The sequence below is a fragment of the Salminus brasiliensis genome, chromosome 4, assembly GCF_030463535.1.
Source record: "Salminus brasiliensis chromosome 4, fSalBra1.hap2, whole genome shotgun sequence".
In the NCBI taxonomy this organism is placed as follows: domain Eukaryota; kingdom Metazoa; phylum Chordata; class Actinopteri; order Characiformes; family Bryconidae; genus Salminus; species Salminus brasiliensis.
The window spans coordinates 39,040,419-39,065,766 of record NC_132881.1 but is presented as its reverse complement, the minus strand read 5'-3'; the positions used below and the strand labels follow the sequence as shown (position 1 = coordinate 39,065,766).

Genomic DNA, 25,348 nt, shown 5'->3' with positions numbered 1-25,348 from the left:
ACACTCTTTGGCAGAGAAAATTAGGGAAGAAAATTAAGATCCACTCTTGCTTCAGATATGCAGGTGGTTCTGTCTGCCCTCCTGAAGCCACCACTGTTCGTAGGCGATGGCTGTCTTCTCATGTAGCAGAGGAGACATGTGTTAAGTCCTTACCCTCCTAGTGTCGGGAGCATTGCTAGTGCTAGGGGGAGCGTGTGTATATAGATATATACATATAAGAAACAATTGACTGAACACCCAAGATCCAGCCCTCAGCTGATCCAGCCCTTTTCCAATCTTAGGAAAAGTGGGTACATAGTAAGGGTGGACTCACTTAACACATCTGATATTAGATTTAGCTTTTATGGATTCTGTATGCTTTTCAGTTAAAATTTTTTTTATATATATAAATTAAATATAATTTTAAATTAAATATAATTTTAGTTTTAAGTTTAAGTTTAAGTCAACAACTGACTGAAATAAGAATAAAGGCCGGTCTCTGACTTTTGCACAGTGAAGTACATTTTTTTTGTATATAATTAACATGTTTTTTTTGTTTTTTTTTCATGGACAGTAAAAGGACCTGCTTTAAATCCTATATATCTGCATTACAGAAGATATGAATTGCTATATTAGTACTGTATTTACCCCAATTTGTCATTTATTCTTTACTTATTTATCTCCTGTAGCAGTGACTGTTTCTCACACTAACATTGCCCGCATGCCTATTTTACATCAGATAAAGGAAGAGCTGCAGAAATTGGTGGTTAGTTTATTTTGCATAATGGGGAAATCTTCTGAATGAGCTGGTATTGAATTCATTAACACTGAAAGAGACTATAATGTGTTCCTGTGTGTGTGTGTGTGTGTGTGTGTGTGTGTGTGTGTGATAGGACGGACAGCCTCCGAAGCAGCCGAATGCTCTCTGCAGTATATGGGTGAGCGTGTGCAGGGTGGCGGTGGGGTTATAGTCGTGTCCCCCACTGGAGACTGGACTGCCACTTTCACCACAGAGCGCATGGCCTGGGCTGCCATGGATGGGAATCTTCTGTACTATGGTTTAAACCCTAAAGAAAACATTAAGGAAACATTGAACTAACATATTCATAAAAGTTATTTTTCAGAGTATATTTAATAATCACAGTTTATAGTGATTTAATACAACAAATAGTTTTTTTATAATTTTACAGTCATTTTTACAGTACTTTAGCTAATACAGGACTGTGGAAATAGTAAAGGACTTTGTTATTGTACAAAGCTGTAGTCTCTTAATAATAATAACAATAATGATAATTCTTATAATAATGCATTTATCTGAAATACACTCTCTTGCACTTAATTGACTATTGACTGTAATTGACTGGGTATCAGAACTAAATAATTTTATTATCCAGACTGAATCCCTTTATAGTAAAAAAAAAATCTGTCACTAAGTGTCACATGTGTTTAATGAACGTTTCTGTAATCTTACTGAACTTGAATGTAAAGGATATAAAAGTTAGCTTCAGCCTTTAGCTGCTTTCTTCAGTGCCCATCCGTCCTCAGTGAAAGGGTGCTGCTGCTTTATTGGAATAACGAGTTCTGAAGACGTGCTCGTCTCTGGAGCCAGACACTGCAGCCCCACTTATCCAGTAAAAGGCACTGTTCATTATAGCTTGTAGTGTTCAAATCTGCCTGGTCTTTTCTGAGGGCAGTTGCAGTTTGGCAGAGTCCCAAAGCCAGTGAACTTTGTACAACTGAAAAGTGGATGCGTTCTGGCTGCCAGGATAAGGAAACAGTTCTTTGAAATGATGTTCTGTGATGTTCTACTTTTTGCTACTTGTTGGAGAGCAGCTAAAATAATGTGAAATGGAAACAAAGACGAGCTGATAAACTATTCCAACTAGGGAACTGGAGGAGGAATAATTATTCCATTCTGTTTCCAGAAAGTGTGGTTTTGTATTGCCTGGTTTGATGGTTTGAAACTATTTTGATTCCCTGGTGGCAACTCTCTCATCTCCTGTTCTTCTCAGAAATCTAGACAGAACTGTAAAAACGCGAATTCTGACATTTTCCACTGCGTTGTGCAACAAATTAATGTTTAAAATGTTTTTAGATTTGCATAGATGCTCTGTTTAACATCAGGTTTAAATCATAGTGGGAGGATAGTGGCGCATTTAACACAGGATAATAATAAGAATAATAATAAGAAAAATAAATATAATTATGTAATAAAGTTTTGTAAAAAAAATTTGTATTATTATTTTTATATATACTTTCTTAACCTCAGAATGCTTAGAATCAATGGACAAAAGTATTTGGACACCTGCTTATTCAAGACAAGACAACCATATTTACCATTTGTGACAGACACAGATGGAATTTGGCTTCCACTTTTATCCCATCCATGCAGTGAACACACACATACACACCAGAGAAACACACACAGTGGACAGTGAGTACACATGCCCGGTGCAGTAGGCAACCACTGCTCAAGGGCCCAACAGTGGCTGCTTGGCGAGCCCGGGTAGCAAACACAATCATAGCCCGGCGCTCTAACCATTGAGCCACCACTGCCTCAATTATTTTCATTGCCCCAATTGTTGTTCATTGTTTCTTTCTAAATCTAAACTGTCTCTGCTGTCCAGGGAAGGCTTTCTACTAGATTTAGGAGCACTGCTGTAAGGAGTTGCTGGCATTCAGCAGCAAGAATGTTGGATGATCACCACTGCACCTCATCAGCTCCACTGCTCCACAGCTCAATGTTGGGGTGGCTTTATACCCCTCTAGCCCATGTCTGGCATTAGGCAGCATGGTGCCTATTGGTTTATGTTTATTTGCTCCTATTTGAGTCCTATTCTATTGGCAATGCTTCCCTACATGGACTAGACAAGCTGTGTGTGTGTATTTGCACATCTGTAACGGTTGCAGCTTAAAGTATCTGAATGCATTCATTAGAAGGGTTGTCCACAAATATTTGGACGTATCGTGTACATCTTTTACACCAATAAAGATTTGAGGTGTTTGATCAGTTGTTAGTCCAGTAGAAAAGGAATTCAGTCAATCGTTAGCCAAGACGCTCCAGCTAATTCAGATCAGCGCTGTGATCAAAGCTCAGTGCTCCACCATCCAGCCTGCATAAACAATATCTGCAGAGCAGCAGCATACGACTAAAGGGTACGATCTTGAGTCAAAGGGAGTAAACAACATGCAAAATTAATAGCGCCATGGCGGCAGAAAATAAACAATTCTAACATTAGAATAAACACATGAAGTAGGTCAGGAGTTTGCTTTCCCTCTAGGACACGATGGTGGGCAAACAGTCAGACTGATAAGTGATGAGGACCCAGAAAGAGTTTTAGGTTGTTACACAGAGCATGGCTTTGACTAGAAAGTCTTTCTAAGTGAAAGGCCTGTCATAAATAACAAGTATGTAAGGTTAATAATGCACACTTACCATGTCCTGTGTCCCTCTGTCCTTTTTAGGGGTGTTTGTCCACTTTCTGGTGTGATTTTAAATGATGCGTGTTGTTGTTTTAGTGTCACTGATGCACTAGGCAACTCATTGGCCTCCACACATTTGGCTGTTCCACAAATGATTCTATTCCAGATTTAGTATGTATGTATATAGTAAATCAATATGCAGGAATTGTGGAAATGGGCCAATAGAAATTCCATTTAAGTTTTTTCCCCTCCTCCTGTAAAGTTGTTTTTTTATTATAAGGTACAGCAACTTTGTAGGAACTGTAGAAACAGCAACAATATATAGAAATAAACATAAATCAATACTTATTTTCACTGAGAAAATCAACAGCATGTACTTTTGGACCAGGGGCAACCAAACTGTTACGTAAGACTGTTGAAACTTGATTATACACTATGGACAGCCCACCCATTGCTGCATTCATTTTTAATAATTCTAGGAAGAAGCAATAAATGAGCAGGTGTCCCAATACTTTTGTCCATATAGTATAAATGTAAATATACTACCGTTCAAAAAGAATTGCTTGCTTAATATTATAAGTAACTTAAAACATTGCATTATAAACTAATCAATAATATAATAATGAATCTGCCTTGAGTTTTGGATCATGAATCATTTAGGATATTCCTTAATAATAATTTCATTCTTGATGTTATTCAGATTTCTCAGTCATTTTAGAAATCCCCTACGTCTACGTCCCCTGTTCATCATTCTAGATACATCTAACATCTATTTCCAGTTCCCTACAAATACTTACATGATGCTGAACTTTTGAATGATGGGGTAGTTCACATAGCTAACAAAGCATCCCATTCTCGCAGTTCAGTTGAGGGTTACTAATTACTGATTCTTGTATGCTTTATGATGTAGAAAGTGGTATTAAGTCCAGAGAGTCAGCGCCTCATTTATGCCGTCATTAGAGTCCTCTTTAACTATTGAGTCATGCTTTCAACCTCTTAGGGCTTTATCAGGCTCTGTTAAGTATCCCAACTTCCATTAGAGTAGTGTCCTTTTAAGGATAACGAGGGACATCTATTTAATTATATTAGCTTTTCTCGTCAAAGGCTCGGTTGCTCTTTTGGGCATGAAATGTAGAATGCTTTTCTCATCTGTGACTGAAGCTATTTTCTGATCTATGCTGCCCCTGTGTGGACATACAGTGACACTGCAATATTTGATCCAGTCTTATTAATAGTGAATAATAGCATTGCATTGAGTGGACAAACTGCAGAGAATATTAAGTGATTTTTAAAATATATATATATTTTTCCATAGTGATTCAGATGAAGGAAAACATTAGAACAGACCTGTGAGCCCTCACAGGAGCGGCAACGTCAACCATATTATAGGCTGAAAGTTGTAACAGAAAAAATACTTAATTTGAATATCTAATATCATAGCCCAATTCAGGAAGTACTGAAACAGCAGCCCCACCGCCACCAACAACACAGCCCCAGGACTGACTGAATTTGATGAACTCATAGACTCTTTACAGGATGTGTATTTATTTGAAGGCGTACAATATTCAGTTTTGTCATTACAATTATTCATTCAGAGGAAGTGCTTATCTAGAGGAGCTTACGAAAAATGAGTGTTTACTCTCATAAGAGAGAGGGAATGAGTTTGGCAGCTGCTGTGCATAATGATTTTACAGCAGTAAGACAAGCTGAAGGGTGGACGTATATCACCCTTTGCAGATTGATGAAGAGTACAGCGCTTCAGATCCAAACACTATTAATTACCAAAATTTTTTCTTATTTTGTACTTCCATTTTTGTAAACAGTAGCTGTTTAGTAAAAAGCTTTCTTTAATGTGCAAACAAGTTTCACTTCAAACATCCAAAAGGTTTCATGAAAATGATTATGGTGAAAAGCCTAATGTGGGGCATCAGACTATTAGAATATGTGGCTAAAAAGCAAACCTTAAAATCCACACAAAGTACCACTCTGAAATCCTCAAGATGAGTCCTAATCAAACCTGAAGAGAAAATCCAGATTTCACACTCATAACAAAAATAACAGATGCAGTGCGGAGAGCAGAGTTATATTAGTGTGAGGAGTAAAAGTCTCATATGGACACAAGCTTAGTGTAAAACAGGGAGAAACCGAGAGACATTACAAATGAGACCAGCCACTGGTTAAAATTTGAATGGGAGTAACACTCAACATGGTGCTGGTTTCGCCCTTAAAGAAAATGAGCCAGTCAGCTTGCTGGTTAAAAATAGATCTCGCCCTTTAACAAAATGAGCCAATCAGCTTGCTTAGGGCCAACTTGTTTCAGACAGTCTGCATTTTCTACTGTGGGACAGTTCTGTTTAAGATGTGGGATGCTAATAAATGTATTGCAAAAGGCCTGAATCGTAGTTATTCTTTTATATCTTTTATATAACACCCATATACAGTGTTATCGCCTATGCAAAACCTTGGCATGTAGGTGCGGATGTTACAAAATAGTGTAATAGTAATTCCTATTTTTTCTGGGGGTTTTTTTACGTTTTAACATAATGTGAATCTGGCAGTAGTTCTTTACATTGTGTCAAAATGTCATAAGGAATGGACCGACAGAAATGCTCCAAAATAATGTGAAATATAATAGTTGTTCATTGACTTCCACTGAAAGTTAGGAAGGATTTTCTTTTATAAATACATTTTTCTTATAAATTATTATAAATTTCAGTTTTCAGTTCTGCAGAACAAGAACTGTTTATTAGGACAGTATGTAGCCTGTATTGTCATATCTGTCATTTAGAGGAACCAGAATGCATAAGAACCAGAAAGCTCACAAACCTGCTGTGATTTAAAAAGTTAAGAAGCTCATCATATACAATTTTAGAAGATGCAGCTCCTCCAGTACTAAATAGGACACTTTAGTTACAGCACAAGCATTGAAACATTATTAAAATAATAAGAGTGCATTAATACCATATTACATTGTTTAAGAAATGTATACCCTTAACATTCATTTAATCTAATCACTGTCACTGACCTTTTGGTGGCCTTCACATTAAGTGCTTCCTGTATGAAGACTGCCCCCCCTAATCTAAGACTGGACAATTGAGAAGTCATGTGATTTAAAATTACGTCATGTGATGATAGTCATGTGATGATAGTCATGTGATTTAAGATTAAAAACCAATAGTTTTATTAACATTTATTTGAGGTAGACCTACACCAAATAGAGCTTAGGTACCCTATTACAGTGTCCCACACACCCTTCATTAGAATTCATTAGACTGTCGCTTCTTATCTCGATCGAATAACAGTTTAATAAAATCAAATACTTATTTCTGATCTGCCTAACATAGTCGACTCAAAGATTGTATGTATGTGGCAACTGGAAAAATCCCAAGAAAACAATTCACAAAATCAGTGTGGTTTCATACTGAGGTGTGAAATGTAAGACAAGCATGAAAAGTCAGTGTGAAACTGTGTCTGGGACCAAGTCAGACCATGAGTGAGTCAAAAGCTGTAATATAGTTTATTAAATATTGCATAATAATGAAATCACAGCAGTAAATAGTGCGTTTTAAATCCAATATTGTACTGTAACAGCACCGCAAAAAAAAAGAAAAAGGAAAACAACAACAACTGCAAGGTGAGCCTCTGCACGTGGAAGATCACATCATCGTCTTTATGCACTACAGGCATTATGTCACACGCTTTAGTAATAAACTCTGGTGATTGCAGTCTCCGGATCTCCGTAATTGTCTCCTGTGACACTTGTGTGCTAACACAATCATCATCATCATCATCATCATATCCCTCAAAGTAAGATTGAGTTACTTCGGAAACGAATCAAGGCAAAATGAAAAACGAGGCACAGGTAAAAATGAAGCCATGAGACAAAACAAGGCATCTCAGTCCTAACACAGTGTCAGATATTTATGCAGTCATTCACGCATTCTCATCAGACCACCTGTGCCGAGCAGCTTTTCTCAAAACTCTTCTCATGTAATATAAACTGCTATGTTCATAGAGGTTGTTGTAACTTCAAACACTTTCATTCATTCATTCATTTATTCTATACATATTTACATATTTAGGAGAAAACTCATTCGCTTCCTTTGCTCATATCCCAAGCACAGGTTTCTCAAGACACTATATTCGGATGCTTTCGCTGTATATTGCAGGACATTTCATGGAGAAATAAGTGAAATGGCTAATTTTCGCGTGTGACACAGCTTCATAATTGTCGTAGGTCAGATCATGGTCTTACTTGGTAGAACATTTGGTGATATCAGATACATTCATAAAAATAAAGGTGACTCAAAAAGGTTATTCGAGCGATACCACAGAAGAACCACTTTTGGTTCCATAAAGAGCCTTGTTTCTAATGTGTGAATGTGAAGAACCTTTATATCAACCTCTGAAAGGTTCTTCTATGTCATCTTTCAAGAAACCATTTGATGCACCTTCATTTGGAAAAGTATCCGATCTAAGCAATGATACATATGGTATCTTCAGGCCTAAAGCATGTTCACTGGTCACTGGGCTTTCCTACGCGCTTCTACAGGACAGAACAATTAACATCCCTCACACACTCACCAGCGGCACACTCTGGCACGACTGCACACAACTACAGGGAGCAGAGCTTGTACACTCCATGGTTATGTCAGAGGATATTAAAAACCCATGCATGACACGCCTTCACCACAGTTCTACTGAGTAAATGGATTATTTTACCCTCTTTTCCACTGAAACCACACCAGAAAATACAGCTCTAGCAGAGGAAACTAATCTCATATGAACACGATGAATAGTTGGTTGAGTATCCTGCGTCCAGGATTGGAGCAAAATGTAGCTTACTCGTATAAATGGCACTTCAAGATTAGAAGGAGGTACGGCATTTCATTGTGGATCACACATTCCCAACACAACCGAGTGTCATACACCATGGTCTGATGGAGCTGGCAATGATTATCTAGAATAAACATTAGAACTAGTTTAAACTAGTATAAACATCTGTTAATGCATGCTGTCCTTCGTACTCACAACATTCTGCAAAGAAAACAAATACTACTATACCATATTGGCCTACAGTGCAATAGTGTTTTAGGGCCACCCTTAGGGGCATTTTGCCTCCATATTTCCAGGATATTGTATTGTATTTTAAATGAATTATTAAAATATTATCTTTTTATAGAGTCTTTTTCCTGATACCTTTTTGCTGAGCTATACATGATATTATTGGTTAATGTTACTTTGCCCTGCCCACTGGTGCAAGGTAATCATGTAATCAAAAATCAAAAGGCAGGTCAAAGTCTTTACATTTTGATGGAAGAATATAAAAAAAATCTTTAATATGACTGATGATTTAATATTTGATAACCCTTCTTCATTTGAAAACCCCTAATAATTAGCTTAATCTATAGTTTTTCCAGAAATATGGATGCAAAGCCAAACCCTGGGTCTGCTTCCCTTCTGGCCCCAAGACACTGCCATAGTGTACGAGCCAATGGAATAAAGAGTATTTGGTTGCAATACTTACATTTTGTAACTGTAAGTATAATATGCAACGTTAGTCACACTACTAAGTGCTAAGTGTTTTTTGTCATTTATCAGCTGATCTATTGACACCAAAACAAATAGATAATGTTTTCCCTTAACGTGACTTCAACAGAAAGCTTCCTTCATTTGTATGTGCTTCAAAATACAGCCATCCTGATGCAAATAATGAACGTGCTCTTTTTTCCCCCCACTCTGTTTGAAATTAAAGCTAGGTTGGACGGTTTTCAAGCCAGTCAAGATGTTTTCAGGGTATAATTTTGAGCAGTACCAGTCCATTCAGTCTATAAATACAGTCTATTAAACTGGACTGTCATCACAATGTGAAAATCATTCTGAATCAGGTTGGGAAGTTTGTAATCGCTTCCATTTGTTACTTAGTCAAGCCAAGTACAAAACATCCAGAAAATGACTTTATGAAAACATCCTGATCGGTGCTCCGCATAGTTCACATCAACATCAGTGCCAATGCTTTCAGTGCATTTGGAGGCCACGTCTGTACCGAACGAAACCCGAAGCACACAAATAATAAAATACACCCCATAAATCTGTATTTCTCAAAGGCAGCAGGTACACAGCGAGCCCAAACTCTTTTTTTTCAATACTGAAGTATTTCCTCATGTTTTGCTGACCTTTCCATGGTCCTTTAACCTTCAACTTTGCCCAACTCCTTTACATGCCTTCAACTACACTCAGACCTCCCACAACACACTGCAAAGCCCCTATACATTCAAAGCAGAGTAACCAGGAGTCGTCCACGTTGTTTTAGTCTTCAGAGTTACTTGTCTCTACCGTGTTAATGTCAGGTATGTGATGCAGTAAAAATCTTGTGTGCCCCAGCTTAGTACTTTAAGCAATGAGAAAAAATAAAAATAATTAAATAACATATATTAAACATGTTTTAAAAAATAAGTATTAAAACCTGTTAATGAATCTTTTAGCATTTCAGTGGAGATAAAAATAAAACTCTGTAAGCATTAAAAAAGAAAATCGTGAAACATGACGTTAAAGTTGAATTGTTGTTCATCTGCCATTGCAGTTCAGCTTTACTACAAAACCCTCGCCGACATGCCACAAACCTTACTGATCACATACCTGGACATTCACCTGGGCGTGATACAATACTGAAAGGGGGTGGGCTAAAAAAAGAAAGAACCCTCAGCTCATTGGTAATGGTGTCCAAAATAGGCTGCTATAAGAATAATGTTAGAATCTTTACATACAGAACATTCACTTTCACGTGTTACAAATTAACGGCTTTTACGTAGTTCCCTGGGAAAGTGCCAAACTGCTTCGTCCTCTTGGACGTACCTGCAGAGAGAAACAAACACATACACACACACACACAAGACTAATGAGTCCCAGTCACGCAAAGAAAGGTAGTGAAATGTGTTGCTGGGCTGTGGTTGCTGTGCTAAGGGCTCTGCAGACAGACTGATTTAGTAGCACTGTAACTCTATAAGGCCCAGTCTGTAAGGCATCCAGCACTGTGACTAATGACATACCGACAAACCAGCCGTCATCGCATTTCTCCATGACGTTCACAAGGTCTCCCTCCTGCAGCTCCAGCTCGTCGTCATTCTGTGGCACGTAGCTGTACAGGGCCTGGAATCTGCATGGTAGCACAGCACGTCACAAACATGAGACACAGGGAGGCCTTGGGGTTCAGAGCCATTAGACAAGTTGTATTGGGTTAAGGAAACATGCAGGCCGCTTCTTTCTGAATCGGTTTCAATTGGTTTGTGCTCTCAAAGCCTTTGGATGATGTCATTTAGTTCTACAAAGACATACTTACATCGACATACATTGATTAGACATAACATTAGCAACACCTGCCTAATATAGAGTTGATCCCCTTGGGGCATGGACTTCACAAGGCCTCTGAAGGTGTCCTGTGGTATCTGGCACCAAGACGTTAGAAGCAGATCCTATAAATCCTGTAAGTTGTGAGGTGGGGCCAAAATGAGCCTTTGGTACCCATGACCTTGTCATCAGGTTACCGGTTGTCCTTTTGAAGCACGTTTGGTGGGGACTGACCACTGCATATTGGTAGCACCCCACAAGACCTTCCTGATGTTTTGGAGATGTTCTGACCTAGGCGTCTAGTCATCACACTTTAGCTCCAGTTAAAGTGGCTCAGATGCTTCTGCTTGTCCATTCTCCTGCTTTTAACACATCAGCTTCAAGGACTGACTAATCACTTGCTGCCTAATGAAACCCACCCCTTGAGAGATGCTAGTGTCATGGTAATGTTTTCCCTTCAGCTGTCAGTGGTGCTCATGTTATGGCTGATCAGGGTACATTACATATACTGTTTACAATCACTTTGATTCTGGTCTATAAAGGCTTAAGGAAATAATATCTGCAAGAACTGAAGATTCATGTCGTTGTGGCTGTTGACTGGCGTGCGCTCTTCATCAAAAGTCATGATACATAGTTGGAAGAGAGCTAGCACACATAGTTGGACAGGGAACGGTTTGGACAGTAACCCCACAGTGAGATCAGTGCAGCTAAAGGTTTTCAGTGCTGAACAGTTACATTTTCTTTTATATACACTTGGAGTTTCTGTTTCTGTAAGGGTTGTATGTTATGTTTACAAGCTAGGTTTAAGATCCATCTACGGACCAGCATTTATTATCAGTGGTATTTTACTATCAAATACTCCATGTTTATAGTCACAGCATGAAATAATTGCAGAAGTGCAGAGTTATCCATTACAGAATATTGTATTTCTTGGAGAATCCACTGCCAGAAGATCCACTATTGAATCATGGAAGGGACTCCCTCAGTTGTTTTATTGCTACATTCCTTAAGACCAACAAGACTGATGTACAAGGAATTGTGAGCTCCCTTAATACATGAATATTGCTCATGGGGCCCCCTGGTGGCTCAGCAGCCCTGTGCAACTTTGGTTGCTGTCATGCCAAAACCTTGAATCTTAATTTTTGCTGTTTTACTTTTTGACATATTTGAATCTGGCAGTCATTTCTCACATTTTGCCAAATGTCATAATAAATGGGTCAATAGCAATGTTCCAAAATTACCTGGAATAATTTCTATTAAAAGTTGAAAAGGTTTTTCTTCCTCCAGCAAAGTTGTTATTTAGACACGTTTTTGTGTGACAGCGATGCTATACTGTTTATATGTGATAACATGATTCCGTAATTCATTGTTAGATACATACATCGCTACAAACATAAACTGCGCTATGCTGTTGTGTGTTGGGAAGGACCTGTTAGATCGATTACGGTTTCTTTTTCCATTTGCTGAGTTGCATAACAGTTATGCAATAAGTTTTGTTCTTTTGTTTTGCACTACAATTTCTAGACTATGTAGCTAACGCTAGCTAACTCACTGAAACTGTAATTCATCTGTTAGCATTGTGTAATCTGCATACATAAATCAGATTAATCTCAAACCACACCTAGGATGCCATTTTATAGATGTAGTATGCTAAATGTTGGAATTTACTTAAATAGCTCTGTGTTAACAGAACTCAATGGGGTTTGAGTGTGTGACAGCTTCCGCATGCTGTTTAGAACTATGGTAATGGAAACCTATAGCCGTGGTCTTGGCCTAAAAGATGAAAGTCAGAAAATCCTGAACATAATCTAGCACAGCCGTAACACATCAGCTTTTAATACAGAAACCCTGCAATTTGCTTTGACCTGTTTTCCTTGTGGAGGAAATACTAGCTTTCACTAAGCGAGCCAGGTTGTGCTAATGTCTCGGGAGCCATGTTCGATGATGCCTCAGTAGCGATGTTGCACATGGCCTGCAGCCAACTCAAGTATGCTAAATATTTTTAGGCTACAGTGCACTATGGCATAAAGTGTGTTATTGTGCAGAATAACTATTGCGCACAGGTTTTGATAAGGGCAGGCAATACTCACATGCCACAGCTCAGGCGTCCAGGTTCAGGGCTGCTGCTTTGGGACTGGGGTTGCTGGGAAATGATGAGAGAGTGTTTACTGAAGTGCGGCATCAGTCTGTGGGCGGAGTCTAAGGGGCGGGACAAAGTACTGCAGTACCTCACTGAGGTCTCTGCTATATTCATGATCTCATTGCACACCGCCTCCTATTGAAGGTGGAGGAAGGTCAGCAGGAGGAAGGTCCACACAGGAAAGGTCAGGAATGGTCAGTCAGATGGAGATTGAGATTGAGAGGAAGGGGCAGGCAGGTTAGAGAAGACAGCAATGGAAGTCCAGTGAGTAACAAGGCAGAAAAGAAGGGTTGTCCATTAATACCAGGAAAGCCAGGTGTGGTGAGAGGATCCAGGGGACAGGCATGGAAGAGTAAGATAGGAGAGTGAGTCCATACAGGCAGAATGAAGGATCAGACAGATTCACAGATGCAAGGAATATTACAGAACTTAGACAGGCATTAAAAGAGTGGGTGTTAAATATTAGAAAAGGTTTTAGGGAAGAAGAGATGAAAGATAGGTTGAGATGACCAAGGGAGGGATTTGATTTACATTGTTTTTCTCAAGAGGTTTGAGGCATCTATACTAAAAGTTCTTTTTTTTAGAGTTTTTTTAATCTGGACCTTGAATCCAGCTTCCAGTTCTGGATTTTGTTCTTTTGATTGGTCACTCATGTCAGATAACTTCCAGTCATAGCCGACAGGTCTGGATATGAACCTGTTGGATATTTCTCAGGGGCTAGCAAGGCCTGCAAGGATCTCCAAAGACAGTCTGCGACCTGGAAATCGTCTCTCAAATCTTGTAGCACCAACCAAGAATTTCAAAGTCCAGAACTGAAACCAGAACTAAGCAAAAACACTTATTTGGCTTGTAACAACATTGCTACACAGAACTATCTACAAAAGCTTGTCCACCAAACTCTTCTCTGAGAACTGTTGCCTTTACTAAAGAAGCTTTGAAGAACACGTTTTAGAGTGTGTATATGAATCATTCAGGGTTCATTCAAGTTCTATTTTCATTACATTCTAGATGTGTTACCGTGAAGGAGTTGGCGTTCATGTTGTTATCCTGGATGTCGAATAACATGACCGGACTTCTTGAGGATCGCCCATGGTAGTCTCCTTCATTCTTCAGAGGCTGAGGGGGGCAAAAAACAGAACAAAAATGGGTCGACGTTTCAGCTCAACAAAGTCCAGCTTATCTCTGACAAAGATCTTTGACAAGCTTTACAAGTTGTTCAGATGAAGCAACTTCATGGCAGAGTGCTGGGTGAGAGTTAGTACAGCCACCACATTTCCTGCTGCAGTCAAATACAGGTGTGGCAACCAGTAGAAAACAGGAGAACTTGTTCCAATGAATATTAGTAAAACACTCAACGTTAGACTTTTCATTAGAATTGGACCCACCGGTGATGTTACAGCTAAAAAACAGCGTGGTGTAAATATTAAACATTAAGAAGAGAAATTGTCATATTACATTCGAATCTCCGTAACTGCTTGTAGGTGACTTAGTGAGATTCATTATCTAGTAGTTTGACCGGATTTCAATATTGTGTATTGACACATTTCGCTGTACAGTGTACACTGTTCAGTGACAAATACGTGCACCTTTTTTAATTCTACATCTGCTCATGCAATATTTTGCAAGACACCATAGGAATAACCTGTGAAACCCAGGCAACCCAACTGCCTTCTCCATATTTGTGTTAGAAACAGCACTCCAAAGTCTCCATGCAGCCATTCCTTCCTCAAACGTGTTGCCACAAGGTGAAAGCTTTGCATGATGTGTGTACACAAGCGAGTCATGGTATTGTTTCTTTAAAGGGCCCATAATTTGTATTTTGTATTTTTTCTTTTCTAAAGTTAAATGTGTGTGTGTGTGTGTGTGTGTGTGTGTGTGTGGTTGTTTTATGTCTTCACAAGAGCATTTTGCAACCTCACAATATCTACATCCTCTGGAAGGCTACAGTGATCCAATTTTCTTCCAACAGCCAAGTTCAACACAGCATTTAATCATTTTCTCCTGCAGCTTCTACTCCAGAATATCTATAGTAACAACACTCTCCATCACTTCAATGTGAACGAGCTGGCTAAGCTGATGTTGGCTGAATGGAAAACATACATCACTTCCAGAATCAGGCTGTTTTTCAGACATATGGGCTGTATGGACGGGAGGGATTTAACGATAGTTTGTTCAATAGTACACTCAAACTAATATCTGTGATATGGGCCCTTTAATTTAAATATTCAGTCTGAAGTTGAAGTTAGTGACTCGAATTTAGCTACAGCACTGTTTGCACCTGGAATAAGCACTGCACACCATGCAGAAGATACCTCGGCTGGACTATTGCTCCAGCTGTACGGAGCCTTGCGGAGGCTGCTGACCCTGTCTAGCTCCGCCCCTTCCCTCTCTTGCAGCTCATGCTCCAGCCTGCTGCTACCCCCACCCCCCAGCCAGCCCTCCAGGCCTGCGCCCCCGCATGGACTCAGGCTGCGGGACAGGCGGGGTGAGGGCGGGCACAGGAGGAAGTCCTCGCCCTGCGGCGGGGTGAAGGTGAGGAATGGAGTGGCCGAGCTAGGCCGCGGTGGGTAGGGCGGAGGAAGGGGTGAGGTGGATGGCGAGGCCGCAGGGGAGATATAGTAGGGACTGCTGGTGATGGGAGGCACAGGACTGGCCGAGTGGGACGGGGGCAGGTACTCGCCCAGGCGATAGGAGGTGCTGGGCAGGGGAGGGAGGGGAGGGGTGGGTGCGGCTGGGGGGCTGCAGCTAGCCGCCCCCACAGTGAGGGAGATCCACTCGTTGGACACAGCGTGGACCTCGGGGGACACAGAGCGGCGAGGAGAGCGGGGGAGGGGCAGAGGGGAGGTGGTGAGGCGATTACGTGGTGGCTGTGGGTCCACATGGACCAGGGTCAGGAAGACAGACAGGAAGAAGAGAGCGAAGATCAAGGAGGGAAGAGAGAGTGAAGCATTAAACAAAACTATGAAAACAATGAGTGTAAGTAGAAAATAAATGTGTAACTTAACCCCTCCAACACGGGCATCAGGAACCACTGCACTAGAGTAGCAGTGTGAGAGGTGCTCACCTGTGGCGAGGCATTGGTGCTGCGATGTGGTGAATGGCTGATGGGAGGGTCAGGGTAGTCCACTCCATTTTTAACACGGGGTCTTTTATGCACCTCGACATAAGTGACTGGAAAGATGCCTTGCCGATTGGTGCCCGAGATTTTACCCTCATACCAGTTCTCATCCACCCTGCGGATCAGTGTAATGCGCTCCCCCTGCAGGCAAAGCAAGGGATTGAACAAGCAGCATCAACTGGCAGCTCCTAAAATAGACTTAGTAAATAAATAGGAAAGAATGGGAACTGACTCTTAAGCCAAATATATGAGCAGTAAAATATATATGTACATATATTTCAGATAAGTATGAACATTGCTTAGAACTATTTTCAAGTGTGTTGTGCCCATAGAAACAGTATTTAACATTATATAAATTAATAAACAGAAATACAGTAACGGTAAATGGTAATGGTTTTTAGACAAACAACGGTTTGGTTGCTGAACTCCAGACACTGTATGGATTTCCTCAGTTCCACCAGCGGCTCACCTCATTTACTTTAATGAGGCACTTATCAGATAAACTAGGTACTAGATGGTGACTGTAAATAATGAAGATGGTAGGGAATGTTATGTGAGTTTGTTAGTTTAACCAGTGTTTTTACTGTATCCCAAAAAATTCTCATTATTTGTATTTATCCCAAGACATTTTTTAACAAAAATACATTTATTGCCCAAATTAATAGTTATATATATATATATATATATATACTACTATAATATACTATTATACTATACTATATACTATTATATATAATAACTATATATAGTTCATCCTGCTTCTGTTGGAGTAACTGTCTCCACTCTCCAGGAAAAGGCTTTCTACTAGATTTTGGGGTAAGAATGTTAGTGAGGTCAGGCTGTTGGATGATCACCACCGCACCTCATCCCTAACTCCCCAGCTCATTCCAGAAGTGTTAAATGGAGCACAATCATTCCACTGATCACAGTTTCGCTGCTCCACAGCTCAATACTGGGGGGCTTTCTACCCCTCTAGCCCACGCCTGCCATTAGGCATGGTGCCAACTTGCTCATGTTTATCTGCTCCAGAGAGTCCTATTCTATTAGAAACTAGACAAGCTGTTTGTGTGTTCATTTGCACATCTGTATCAGCAATGGGTGTCCACAAATATTTGAACATACAGTTTATACTGCATGTCTATAATCTACAAGAGGAGATGAACAGAAGCTTAGTAACATGTATGGACGTTTACACATTTGCCTTTTTTTCATTTGTACAGTGCAATAAAAGTCTTCTTTTTGCATATCACAGCTTAGAAAGCCAGGGTCAGACCACATGGTCAACCAATTCTAACCCAGAGTTCTAACCACTGAGCCACCACTGCCCACAACTTTATTCTAAAGTTCTTCTTAATTCTTGACAACAATGTGTTGCAGATGACATAAGTAATCAGTTCACTGATGGCTCCATTTTTACCTTTCTAAAAGACATCTCAACCGCAGTATCCCCAGCGAAATTAAAGCGAGCGATAGCCTCTCCGTATTCCAGCACCTGAACTGGAGCACTCTTTTTGGGTTGGGCTTTTTCTGTAGGCGGTAGGAGCTGTAAGAAAGCCAGCACAGTGACAAACAGGAGTGTTTAGTGTGAGATGAGAGAAATATGACCAGACTGAAAGCTCATTTTCTACAGGGTAAAAATATTAGGGCAAACTGACCTCAACGTAGTTGCGAGGGAAAATTCCGACTCTGCCATGATGCTCTCCTTCATACCAGTTCTGATCCACCTGCCGATAGATGTACACAATGTCTCCCTTTTGAAACGGCAGTTCCCTGACAATGAGAGATAAAGTCCAGTTATGTATTCAGTGAAATCTCTTTTTAATATCTTAACCAGATACTTCAATTTGTCCTTGCAATTATCTTCATATTTGGTCTCATTAAATTATTTTCTGGGAATTTAAAGATTTACATAATCAGTATCAGCACACCAGGTAAACCTAGCATTAAAAACTAATTACAATCAATATTAAGTTAATATCAGACTTATTACACTCACTTTAGAGTCTCTGCTTTGAAGTTAAACAGGGCCAGGGCAGGTGTCCTCTGTAAACAACATAAGCCATACAGTCGCTTGAAACTGGAACATGGTGCACAGCATATTTGCAGTCAAAAATAATACATGCTATACATCATAGTTGTCATGTAGTTAGCACTCCCACAGTGGCAGTGGGCCATACTAGGAAACACCAAAGCCATACTTCCTTAAAAAGTAAAAAAAAAGTCATCCTGTTAATGATGCCAGTCAGTCACCTCTGGTCCGGATTTTCTTTTCTCTGCGTCGCTGATGGTAAGCAGGTCTCCAAAGCGGTCATTGGTGATGAACTGTTGATGGGTGAGCACCAGGCCTGCATGTCTGCGGGATGCTATGTCTGCCTCCTCCTGCTCCCGCTTCAGACGCCTCTGCTCCTCCAGAATTTTCTGCAAGTATATCATAACAGTCATCATGTTGCTGTTCATGATGGACCAATAGAGATGGTCCATTCAATTATCTTTTATTAGACAGTAATTACTTAAAAGGATTTAAAAGGTTTACAGCATGAATCAATGGAGAAGAACTACAGCAAAGAGGCTGCATTTTAACCTGCAAGTCTTCAGTATGTTAATCAGAAACACTGAAAAACAAAAACCGTACCTCCTTGTCTCCATAGCGCCGGCGGACCACCTCATCTGGGTTATCTCCCAGGTCTCCTTGACTTAATGGTAGTGAGGATTCGGAATCTGTTTGAGACAAAGCCAGAGTAACTCGGAAAGTGAAACTAGGTGAAGGCTTTTTTAGCATAACTAATAAAGAGGATACGGAATCAAGAGAACTGCCATGCTTATCCACCACAATGTCAACACTATCACCACACAATCATTAACTGAAAAGTTAATGAAGAGAGTTATTCAGGATCAGACATGGATAATGCATTTGGAAAGAAAACAAGAGAATGAATCACTAAAACTACATGAACACACAATGGCCTGCATGCTTGATCCGTTGCAAACTTCAGATTGCAACTAAAACCATGATAAAATCTATGTATGTTTAAAACCTGGTTAAGTTGTATGGCATATGCCATGATGTGTCCAAATTAAAAGGAGAGGAGTGACTGAAAAACTCCAAAACATTAGTATGAGGCATTATACATTTACATTTACAGTGTGTGGATGTATAATACAGAGAGATCACAATGACAAATGTAAAACATTCGGCATCAGCGATGCATTGATATCAGTAAGCATCATTTCAGTCCATATGAAACAGAAATGCTCTGAGGGTTTGGAGGATTAAACCACCAAAGCAAATAAAGTACCTTATTAAAGCACATGTTGTTATGTATTCGATGCTGGTTTATTGGCTTATGTGGAAGTGTGGGGTATTAAAAAATCATGGCAGTAAAGCAGTAAGACTATTGACTCTAATCTCATTCACACTACCATTCAAATCCTATTCAAAGGTGTGTAATCACTTGTCACATCAATATTAATCCAATTTGGTTATATACAATATATGTCCAAATGTTTGTGAACACTCCTTCTAATGAATCCATTTATCCACATAAATGCACACACACAGAGCTTGTCCAGTCCCTGTAGAGAAGTACTGCCAATAGAATAGGACTCTCTGGACTAGATGAGCATGAACCTATTTACATCATACCTAATGCCAGGTGTGGGCTAGAGGAGTATAAAGCCCCCCAGCATTGAGCTGTGGAGCAGTAGAACTGTGTTCTCAGGAAAGATGGATAGTGCTCTATTTAATACTTTTGTGGGATGAGTTGAGAACAGTAGAGACAGTTACTCCAACAAAATATGGACGTTTGCCCATTTTGAATTATTATATAATAAAAGCCAAATGGTCAGGGTTTCTGCTCTTCATCGAGCAGTGATCATGTGATCACACAAATTTCGAGGTCATTGTGGATTACACTGTGTCTTTCTAGTGTCAATCCTTCCAAATCCTGAGTACTCTAGAGTATGTATTTGATCACTGGCTATCTTGAGTTTAAATGTAATAATGACTATAGATGTCAGGTGCAATAAGGTTCAGTAAGGCAGCTCTGCAACATGCCTCCTCCTCACTACCGGCGCTACAGAAGACACATGATCACTGCCAGGTGAAGGGCGAAGCTTGAAGGGACCTGGCACTGACGTGACAAGTCCAAACAAACAAAAGAGCACATGGCCAGTCCCAACACAAAGGCCAGAGGCCATGTGCAGTAACTGACAGTCACTTCTGAAAGGCGAAGCATTGTGGACACAGATTTTTTTTTTTATTTAGCTTTCTCAGTAATTATAGAAACATTATCAGCTCTGTTTATGATTCTGGGCATATGTAGGACATCTTCATTTTACCTACTGATTATTTGGAATCTGTAAGGATACATTGGACTATCATATTATAATAATGTAATATATTTTTCTGAAACCAAACTGGATTTATTTGATTGAAAACAGTAATTAAAAACTATTGAACAGTGCTTAATATTTGAACGGTAGTGTATATATATATTCACATGATGTGTACACCGACTAGCCATGACATTTGTACCACCTGTCCAATTCTAAACAGAACCACCTTGTGCCGCCACAACGGATCAGCAACAAAGCGTTAGCAGCAGATCTTTCAAGTCCTGTAAGTTTTGGGGTGGGAAATCCATGGATCACATCATTGAGCATCATTAGGTGCCCATGAGCCTATCACAGCTACACCGGTTGTCTTTACTTGAACTCACTTTTTGTAGGTGGTAAGATATGCCAGATGTTTTGGAGATGTTCTGATCCAGTCGTCTACCCATCACAATCTGGCTCAGATTCTTCTGTTTGCCTGTTTCTCAAATATGACCTTCAAGAACTGACTGTTCACCTGCTGTCTAATATTTCCCACCCCTATGACAGATGCCACTGTAGATGAAGATAATCAGTGTATTCACTTCTCCTGTCAGTGGTACTAATGTTATGCCTGATTGGTGTATATATGTCTATATTATACAGTTTTTTAATAGCATTTATGTTTTTAATCTGGCTAAAACTTCCCAGCCACTATTTAGTTCTCACATGACTGTAAAACTGGAGTGTTCCCTGACAGACAAGAGGATTTGATTAGGTCGGAAAATATAACTAGACGTGTGAAGAAAAAAAACAAAAAACAAAACACATAAATAAATAATAAATCACATTACTGATGTGAAATGCCACACTTTCACAACTGAAACTGAGATGACTGTGAGATCTTTGCCACATACCAAACAAAGTAGGATGGATATCATGTCATTTTTGTCACAAGAGCACACAAAGTTGGCCACACACTGCACACCACTGAGATGGAGAAAGGAAAGTCACTTGGTGGTGAAAGGATAGCAGACAGGAGAGAGGGATCAGAGGGAGATGAGTGGTCACAGACATAGCCATGGCTGAGTGTGAACGTGGAGAGAGTAACACTCAGGAGAGTCTCAGCATAGCCACCTCCACAGTGGTTTTTATTGGCGTCTGAGCATTCCCCGTCGGTGAGCTCATGGGCGTCCCCCCCCTGGCAGGACGAGCCGTCGCCGTTACTGAGCCTCTCCAGCACCTCCAGTGAGGACAGGCGCTGTGGGATAATGGGTCTGGGCCTGGACGAGAAGATTCGACCCTCTGCCCCATCTCCTCCTAGGGCTTTGGTAGCTGAGAGAGTCTTTTTGGCCTGGTGACTGTGCAGGGTTCTCCGTAAAGAGAATGGCGCTGGGCCCATCAGTAATAAGTTTGCAGGGGGGATGGATCTTCTCTCTGGAATGAAGCTACTGCTGGCCTGCTGGCGCTCGTGTCTGCGGATGGTGGTGAAGCGGGTGTAGGAGGCGGGACAGGAGCCTTTACATTTACTGGGTTTGAGGTGGAGTGGGTGGAAGGGGAGATGGTCATGGTGATGGTGGTGATGATGGTGCTCTGATGTTGGGGTGCTGACCACGGAAGGACCACTTAATGCACTCTCAGCTGCAGCATTTTCAGCACAGCTGTTTTCCTGTTCAGCTTCTTTGCCATCTGTATGTGAGAGTGAGTCAGTTCTTGAGGTATGGTTCTCATTTGAGGATTCCACGCATTCTGCTTCTTCACCACCTGAGAAGGAAGCCTCTTCCTTGAACACTTTGTCCTCTACAGGCACTAGCGGGCAGTCATCTGTTTGTGCCGGCTCTGGCATGACCAAAAACTCGGCAGAGACAGCTGATTGGAGGAAGCAGGATCCGGGAACAGGGCTGTGGGCGGGGCTCGGGCCACTGGGTAGGGTGGGCATGGAAGCGGAGCGGGTTGGGGCCGTACTGGAGCGCTGAATGATGCGCTCAAACTCCATCACCCGATACGTCACGGCATCCCGTGGGACATATCCTGATCGTTCCGGACCGCTGGCCTCGTCCCCTGGCCTCTCGAAAAGCGAGGCCAGGCTGCGGACGCTGCCGTGCAGGCTGGAGGCCAGTGAGCTGGGCCTTTGGATGTTGTGCATGTTTCTGTACAGGGCGGAGAACTCTGTTGTGCTTCTCAGAGTACCATTGAGAGGGCCGTTTTTTGGAGATGTCCTGCTCCCAGGCAAACAGTTGGAGGCTTTCGAGTGAGAAGCTAACCCATGATCATTGTCTGTTGCATCTCCGTTGCCCAGTACACTGCAGGGCTCCTGGTGCAGATCCTCACAGCTGTGCGCTTTTGGCCGAGACGTTGGCTCAGCCCTCCTCTCCTGGCCCTCATCAGCAGAGGGGGAAAGCTTAGGCTTGAACTTGGAGGGAAGGATTTGGGGTATGCAGGCTTTGGCAGCAGACAGCGACTTCTTAGTCTTATTCTGAATACCTAGCACATTACTGGCAAGAACTGAGCGACTATTTACAGAGGAGCATGGTGAAATCATACAGCCATTCCCACCTTTATAATCCACTGGCAGGCATGCAGGGTAACAGAACAAAGAGCAGGTTAGGTTACTCTTGTGCTACATAACAAAACACAAAAACACAGCAACAGAGCAACTGCTTAATTTAGCACCTCATTATTTCGATGATCAATACTGCACAAAGTGTTTTCACAGCTTCTCTTAAAACATAAAACTAGGGATGCACCGATATGGGAATTTTGGGCTGATGTTAATATGTATTATTTTCATGTATATATCAGTTAATACAAATACATAACCATGTATACAATCATTACAACTTGAGACTATATCTAACAAAATTATCATCACAAAAGCAGTAAAATGCAGACATTAGCACAGTATTTCAGATTTACCTAAACATTCTGCTAAATAAATAGGTCACCAGTTATCAGAGTTTAAAATTAGTTATGCCAATACTAACATGAATCCAATACCATTGTGTATCCCTATATATATAATTACCCATCATACACTACAACATACATAATAAATATAACAGAGTTCAGATGCTTTAGACAACTACTGACTCCAAAGCATAAATGATTTCTGTGAAAATTCTCTGTCAAGAAATCAAAAGATTTGACCCTCAATCTTTGGTTATTTATAACCACTGACAAAAATATTATTATATGAAAAGTAAATTGAAAATGTGATGCAATGATAAAAAAAGTAATTTTAAAAGAATTTGCCAAATAAGAATAATGCAATTAAAACCTTGGTATATGTTTTTGGGTACATGACTTTTAGGCATAGCAGATTATAAAAAGAAAGAAAAGTTGATTACACACTAATACTATAAGGAATAGACTATATACATATAAATATTAGCATACTAACACTAACACCACAAACACATAAGGATCAAACACCACACAAATGTGTTGCTTCAAAACACATGTGCCTCGTGTTACCTAGGAGACGCAGATTTAACATGGAAGTACAACAGCTTGATGCTGTAATTGTTTGTGCCACCATTTGTACTGACCCAAAACAAAAACCAGAAACAGAATATAGCTGCTGCATCATTTAAGGTAGAACGTAAAATTGAAACAAGAAACTGCTTATCCTCCATTCCAGAGGTCCACTGCACATGTAAACACATGGCTGTTTTTCTAAGGCTATTAAGGGGAACAGCTCAGACTGAGATTACGTTCAGGGTCAGGTTGAAAAATCTAAAGTTTGATATTCTCTGACTGGACTGAAACGTGACGGGGAGGCCATTAATCTGAGTCTGCGCCCCTCACACACTTTTCGATTGTCTCTCCAACTGACATAAAAAATCTGCAGATTAGAGCCAACCAGCACAGATGCAGCCAGACTGAAATCAGGGTAAAAATTGCATAGTGCAGCTCCGTCCTAATGAAGCAACTAGGTCAGATAGTCATCCAAGAAGAAAGTGTGGTGAGTCTGACTTAGCATCTTTTAAGAAATCATTTAAGAAATAACTGAATGATTTCCCCTCTATAAAATACCAAGTTTCCCTTGAGAAAACAACATCCCAAACAGCAACCGCTCACTTTCAGCCCTCCCTCCTTTTTCTTACAGAAATTGCCAAGCTATTTCTCAGCTGAAGCTGCACAACACATAGACACAACACATACACCGGTACATTCAGCTGTCTCTGCTCAGAGATCTCGGATTTAAATGTACATAAAAAGAGAGATGCTCAACATCTTGCCATTCTACTTGTGGGACAACAGTAGCAGCCATTTCAAACAAGCTTTATTTCAAACAGGACCCACATTAAGAATAATGTTCCTTAAAATGTGACTCTTGACCAAACCTACCGATCTTTCAGATTGATGCATTCACTTCATTACTTCATTGCAGTGGGAACTTGGCAACAAGGTCCATAAGTAGACCAGATGTGGACATTTCCTATTCTGAAGTCTTTTCCAACTAGAGCTGACATGGGTCTTCCTACGACCTCTTACAGAGTCAGCTCCAAGGCAGTACACTCTCAGATGTGGTAGCACATGTAATGGCCTTTTTAATATATTCCACAAGTCTTTGGGACATTAGGGAATTCCTTAAAGTTTAGGGTGCACTAATCATAAGGCATTCTCTTGCCTACAATTAGGGCAAAAAACTTGGGCAAACTAATGTCATACTACAAGAAGACACCAGTAAGGATATGAATAAAACTAATTAAAAAAAAAACATGGGCTAAAACTGTGAGGAAATTAGGGCAGTTTCTTTAATGACTGATCCTGCTTGAAGAACCTGAGGATTACATGCTTCAGAATGCACAAATGGCTCTGAAACCAGATCATAGACTTTTACAGAGAACCACATTAACTCCCTATTACACACTAAGACATATTACTCAGCAACTACAGGGACTTCTGTACAAACTGGTGGGGCTATTCTTTAGTAATAGAAATTTGTAATAACACTTATGGCCTGCCAACAGGGTTAGGGGGTTAATGATGACAAGAGTCAGATGAGTTTGGAAGCATGTGGGAAA

General features: G+C 40.5%; 2 protein-coding genes across 11 annotated transcripts in view; one reads left to right on the top strand and one right to left on the bottom strand.

Annotated features, from left to right (window-relative positions):
- LOC140554906 (isoaspartyl peptidase/L-asparaginase) overlaps nucleotides 1–5,763 on the top strand; it is a 31,036-nt gene extending 25,273 nt beyond the window's left edge. For both annotated transcript variants that reach the window (XM_072678417.1, XM_072678418.1), the window contains exon 7: nucleotides 873–5,763. In XM_072678417.1, coding sequence (XP_072534518.1) covers nucleotides 873–1,078 — 206 coding nt within the window. In that variant the 3' untranslated portion in view covers nucleotides 1,079–5,763. The remainder of the gene's footprint in view (nucleotides 1–872) is intronic.
- Nucleotides 5,764–6,900: 1,137 nt separating this feature from the next.
- LOC140554903 (sorbin and SH3 domain-containing protein 1) overlaps nucleotides 6,901–25,348 on the bottom strand; it is a 46,766-nt gene continuing 28,318 nt past the window's right edge. For 6 of the 9 annotated variants that reach the window (XM_072678400.1, XM_072678401.1, XM_072678405.1 and 3 more), the window contains 12 exons: nucleotides 21,456–22,886; nucleotides 18,640–18,725; nucleotides 18,258–18,425; nucleotides 18,004–18,050; nucleotides 17,663–17,777; nucleotides 17,425–17,550; nucleotides 15,954–16,148; nucleotides 15,202–15,756; nucleotides 13,907–14,005; nucleotides 12,840–13,024; nucleotides 10,452–10,558; nucleotides 6,901–10,257 (listed from right to left, as the gene is read on the bottom strand). In XM_072678400.1, the coding sequence (XP_072534501.1) occupies nucleotides 10,190–10,257; nucleotides 10,452–10,558; nucleotides 12,840–13,024; nucleotides 13,907–14,005; nucleotides 15,202–15,756; nucleotides 15,954–16,148; nucleotides 17,425–17,550; nucleotides 17,663–17,777; nucleotides 18,004–18,050; nucleotides 18,258–18,425; nucleotides 18,640–18,725; nucleotides 21,456–22,886 (3,182 nt within the window). In that variant the 3' untranslated portion in view covers nucleotides 6,901–10,189. The remainder of the gene's footprint in view (nucleotides 10,258–10,451; nucleotides 10,559–12,839; nucleotides 13,025–13,906; nucleotides 14,006–15,201; nucleotides 15,757–15,953; nucleotides 16,149–17,424; nucleotides 17,551–17,662; nucleotides 17,778–18,003; nucleotides 18,051–18,257; nucleotides 18,426–18,639; nucleotides 18,726–21,455; nucleotides 22,887–25,348) is intronic. The other 3 variants (XM_072678406.1, XM_072678407.1, XM_072678408.1) reach the window with 3 other exon arrangements.